General features: G+C 44.3%; 1 protein-coding gene across 1 annotated transcript; it reads right to left on the bottom strand.

Annotated features, from left to right (window-relative positions):
* Window positions 1-260: 260 nt before the first annotated feature.
* On the bottom strand, window positions 261-2,648 carry LOC136611026 (E3 ubiquitin/ISG15 ligase TRIM25-like). The gene has a single exon (XM_066590270.1). The coding sequence runs from the start codon at window positions 2,643-2,645 to the stop codon at window positions 939-941; it is 1,707 nt and encodes a 568-aa protein (XP_066446367.1). The 5' UTR covers window positions 2,646-2,648; the 3' UTR covers window positions 261-938.
* Window positions 2,649-5,286: the final 2,638 nt, after the last annotated feature.

Below are 5,286 nucleotides of genomic sequence, written 5' to 3'. Positions count from 1 at the left end.
TGTAGGAGGTAAGGTAGAATCACTGTGAGATAGGTACAGAATAGGAGGGACATACAGGAGGTAAGGTAGAATCACTGTGACATAGGTACAGAATAGGAGGGACATACAGGAGGTAAGGTAGAATCACTGTGACATAGGTACAGAATAGGAGGGACATACAGGAGGTAAGGTAGAATCACTGTGACATAGGTACAGAATAGGAGGGACATATAGGAGGTAAGGTTGAATCACTGTGACATAGGTACAGAATAGGAGGGACATATAGGAGGTAAGGTTGAATCACTGTGACATAGGTACAGAATAGGAGGGACATACAGGAGGTAAGGTAGAATCACTGTGACATAGGTACAGAATAGGAGGGACATACAGGAGGTAAGGTAGAATCACTGTGACATAGGTACAGAATAGGAGGGACATATAGGAGGTAAGGTAGAATCACTGTGAGATAGGTACAGAATAGGAGGGACATACAGGAGGTAAGCTAGAATCACTGTGAGATAGGTACAGAATAGGAGGGACATATAGGAGGTAAGGTACAATGAATGTGTCTCCTAGGTACGGGAAAAACTGGTTATTCCACCCCAATCCCAGTTATCAGTGGAGGACAGAAAACAATATCATCAAGTGTAACATGGAGAGAGTCAGACATAGGCCGGGCTCACAGGGCCGTATTGTCATTGTGTGTCGCGCACATTTTCATGCAATATGTGAAGCCAATAGCCCATTGATTTCTATAGGGCCGCTCACACCTGCGGTTTTTCGAGTGCACAGTACGCATGTAAAAAAAATCACAGCATGTTCTATCTTGGTGCGTATTAAGTGAATACACACCAAGATAGTGTATGAGGATTGGCGGCATGCAGGAAGTACGCATGTCATTGCCATCCATTAGATTGGGCTGTCTCTGATGTCACCAGTCTCTGGACCGATTTTTGAGTTCATGATGGTTTCTCCCAGCCAGTTCTTTCCCTGGATATCGTTACAGCACTATCATATACCCGTAATGCAGCATGAAGCGGCTCGGTGAAGGAGGCAGTGAAGGTGTGTAAGTGTCTGATGGGGTCACACAGCTCATAAAAGGACAGCCGCCCGGCCTCATAATCCAGACAGATCCTGAATCTCTTATTGGATATAATGTAAGGAGGGAACCGGATCTCTTTACTATCATGTATCACTGAGTACTGATCATAAAACCTCCACAAACACCAGGACTTGTTATTATCCCCAATGTATGACTGCTGCCCCCTCCTGTCTATACTGGGGTAACACATCCCCACCCTCCACACCCCTGATCTTCTGATCTCCACATCCCAGTAATGTCGTCCTGAGGAGAATCTCTGGCTACTCATCACCTGACAATCCTGGAATCTCTCTGCTGTTTCTGGACGGTTCTTGTTCTTTCCTGTCCTGGTTGCAGTTTTCAGGTCATCTGATATACAGATATTATTAGCAGCTGTGTTTACATCCAGTAATATGTCTACAGGATCCTCCACATAGATCCTCCTCCTTATATCTGTTATTATGTCACATAATGTGTGTAATGTGTCTGAGATCACAGCCACATCCGGACCACCTACATCATGGAGCAGTTCACCATGTCCCCCCGTGTCCCCATCACCTCCATCATGTCCCCCCGTGTCCCCATCACCTCCATCATGTCCCTCCGTGTCCCCATCACCTCCATCATGTCCCCCCGTGTCCCAATCACCTCCATCATGTCCCCCTGTGTCCTCAGGATCACACAAGTCCCCCTTGTCTGGTTCCTGTAAGACAGTCAGTGGATCAGTCATGTTACACAGCTCCTCCATGTGTCTCATCTTCCTGGACAGCTCGTCCTTCTGTATTTCCAGCTTCTGGATCAGAGTAGAGAATAAGAATGACTCTCCCTTCTCCTGCCTGGAGATCTCGCTCAGGACCCTCTTCTCCAGATCGACCAGCCGTCTCCTGATGTCTCTACACAGGGCAGTGACTCTCTCTGCTTCTCCAGATGCTTTTTCTTGAGCTTTCCTCCTGCGCTCCTCCAGACTCCGGACTCTTTCCTCTGTCTCCTCCCTCCTTGTGGTCAGTTTCTGGAGAACATTTCTCAGTCTCTCCTTTTTCTTCTCAGAGGCCTCATCCAGCATCTCCACCCGATGACCCCGATGTTCTCCGGCCAAACTACAGGACACACAGATACAAGTGGCGTCCTCAGTGCAGTAATATTCCAGGATCTTCTTATGGACAGAACATTTCCTGTTCTCCAGGTTGGCTCTGGGCTCACATAAGACGTGTTCTGCTGACTTGCTGTGAACTCTCAGGTGTTTCTCGCACAGAGAAGCTTCACACATCAGACAGGATTTAGCGGCTGCTACAGGAGAGTCCACACAGTAAGTGCAGAAGATCCCGGCCTCCGTCTGCGTCGGAGGAGTAATCAGGAAGTTCTCCATGATGTTACACAGAGCTAAGCACCTCATCAGTGCCGGCCGCTCCTGAGACTCCTCTCTGCATTCAGGACAGGAATAAACTCCAGCCTCGTCCTGTGTATCCAGCACACGATGAATACAGACCCGGCAGAAGTTGTGTCCACATCTCAGCATTACAGGATCTGTATAAGTGCTCAGACAGATGGAGCAGAGCAGCTCGTCTCTCACAGCAGCAGACGCCATGGCTGACAGAGGAAGAGAGAAACGAAACTACAATTCTCTAAGTACGTGCAGAGACCAGAGGGCGGGTTTAACTATTTATAATCAGGGTGTAACTGAACTTTCACCATTATTCATCTTCTCTATGAGTTGTGCAAAACATCTGTCTCCTTCCTGATTTATTCATTATTTTGGAATTGTTCCAATTAATCTTTATAGATGTTCAAACAGAATGTAGCCCAATGACAGACAAACTGAGGAAACAAAGTACAATGCTCTTCATGTTTATGATTGCAATATTACCCAAACTGAAGAGATCAAAAATGGGATTTAAAGAAGCAAATATAAAAAAATAAAAACTTCTCAAAGTTTTTAGACTCCTTCTAAGAGACAGGGATGATACATTTTTAGGCTGTATTCATACTGGGCAGTTGAGATGTGGTGAAAACCACATGGGCAAAACCACATTTATTTTTGCTGCAGGTTTGATGTGGTTCTAGCCCTGGTGTAGATAAGGGGGTGCAGCAGGTGCGGGCCGCCCTGGGTGCCATCACTGGGGGTGGTGACAGCTCAGCTATGGAACTGACCGGGAGCAGCAACTCCTCCAGCACCGACCAGGAGATGATAAGGTGGCACTTCCAGACCAGTGACAGGGACAGCTACATCAACAGGTAGGTTGGAGAGGGGGGAGGGCGTGCAGACACAACTTTCCAACTACTAGTTGGCTGCAGGGGGGCACTTGTCCCCACGTGAGGCCGGCTGGGACCCTCTGCTGTAGTCTGGACCCTGGGAGCATGAGCTGCAGAGCACATGTCACAGCATTGCCCAATGTACTGTCTGCCCACTATCCTAGAGGGAGTGCTAACTTTCTTCTCTTGGTAACAGGGCACTCATTGCGGCTGGCATGCAGTGAGGGCAGAGAAGTAGAGGGTACAAGTTAAGTCTAGTTGTTAAACATGAACTTTCAGATTCTGTACCAAATCGGACTTTAGCCTTAACCCTTTAATGACGCGGCCCTTTTTGTTTGTTTTTTCCTCCCCCTTTTAAAAAAGTCATAACTCCTTTATTTATCCATCGACATCGCTGCCTGAGGGCTTGTTTTTTTACGGGATAAGTTGTATTTTTCTATGGTATTATTTAACCCCTTAGTGACGGAGCTTTTTTGCTTTTTTCCATTTTCGTTTTTTCCTCCACCTTTTAAAAAAAAATCGTAACTCCTTTATTTATCCACCGACGTCGCTGTATGAGGGCTTGTTTTTTTGCTGGACGAGTTGTATTTTTCAAAGGTACTATTTATTATACCATATAATTTACTGAAAAAAACGTTAAAAAAAATTAAAAGTGGAGAGAAATGGAAAAAAACCCCGACATTCTACCATATTTCGTTGCGTCTTGTTTCTACGGCGCACAAACTGCAACAAAAATGACCCAATAACTTTATTCTATGGGTCAGTAGGATTACTACGATAGCAAACATGAATAGTTTTTGTTTTTTTTGCTGTACTACTTTTTTTTTTTAAAGATATTTAATTTTTTAAAATTATTTTTTGTGTCCATTTTCTGCGCACAATAACTTTTTTATTTTTCTGTCGACATAGTTGTGTGAGGGCTCATTTTGTGCGGTACATTTTGTCGTTGCCGTTGGTACCATTTTTGCAAACAATTGACTTTTTTCCCGCTTTTTATTACATTTTTTCTTGGAGTAAAGGTGACCAAAAAAGTGCATTTTTGATGTTCTTTATTTTGTTTTCGCACCACGTTCCCGTGCGGGTAAAATAATGCATTACTTTGATAGATCAAACTTTTACGGACGCAGTGATACCAAACACCTATTTTTTGGTTTAATATTTTGATTTTTTTTATTGCAAATATGGCAAAAGGTTTTTTTTTTTTTAACTGTTATTCCTTTTTGTTTTTTTAATAATTAGTGAAACTTTTTTATTCTTATTTTTACACTTTCTTTTAGTCCTCCTAGGGGACCACAACCAGCGATGCTTTAATCACTCCTGCAGTATGACGTAATACGTCATACTGCTTTTTGACAGGCAGCCTATCAAGCCACCCCACGAGGATGGCTTGATAAGCAGTCTACTGAGGCAGCCTTGGGGCCCTTTAGAAGGCCCCCGGCTGCCTTAACACCTGCACGGCTCCCTCAATCTCATCACGGGGGGGGGGGGGGGGGGGGGGGTTGGGGGCGTATGGGAGGATTTAAATGCCGCATTTAAAGGGTTAAAAGCCCGATCGCAGTTATTACCCGCGGGTGTCAGCTGTAATAAACAGCTCACACCCGCGCTGTATGGAGGGAGATAGCGGCGCTATCTCCCTCCATACACGTCCTGCAATGGACGTAAAAACACTATTGGGCCGTCACTAAGGGGTTAATATACCATATAATGTACTGAAAAACTCTACAAAAAAAAAACTCAGTCGAGTAAAATGACGGAAGAAGAAAAAAAATTCCACCATATTTCACAGCGTCTTGTTTCTATGGCGCACAAACTGCAACAAAAATGACCTGATAACTTTATTCTATGCAACAGTACAATTCCTACGATACCAAACTTATATCGTTTTTTTTTGCTGTACTAATTGTATTTTTTTCAGCTATTTAATTTTTTAAAAAATGTTTTCTGCCGCCATCTTCTGCGCACAATAGCTTTTTTAT

The sequence above is a fragment of the Eleutherodactylus coqui genome, chromosome 2 (assembly GCF_035609145.1).
Source record: "Eleutherodactylus coqui strain aEleCoq1 chromosome 2, aEleCoq1.hap1, whole genome shotgun sequence".
Taxonomy (NCBI): domain Eukaryota; kingdom Metazoa; phylum Chordata; class Amphibia; order Anura; family Eleutherodactylidae; genus Eleutherodactylus; species Eleutherodactylus coqui.
This window is presented reverse-complemented; position numbering and strand designations above follow the sequence as displayed.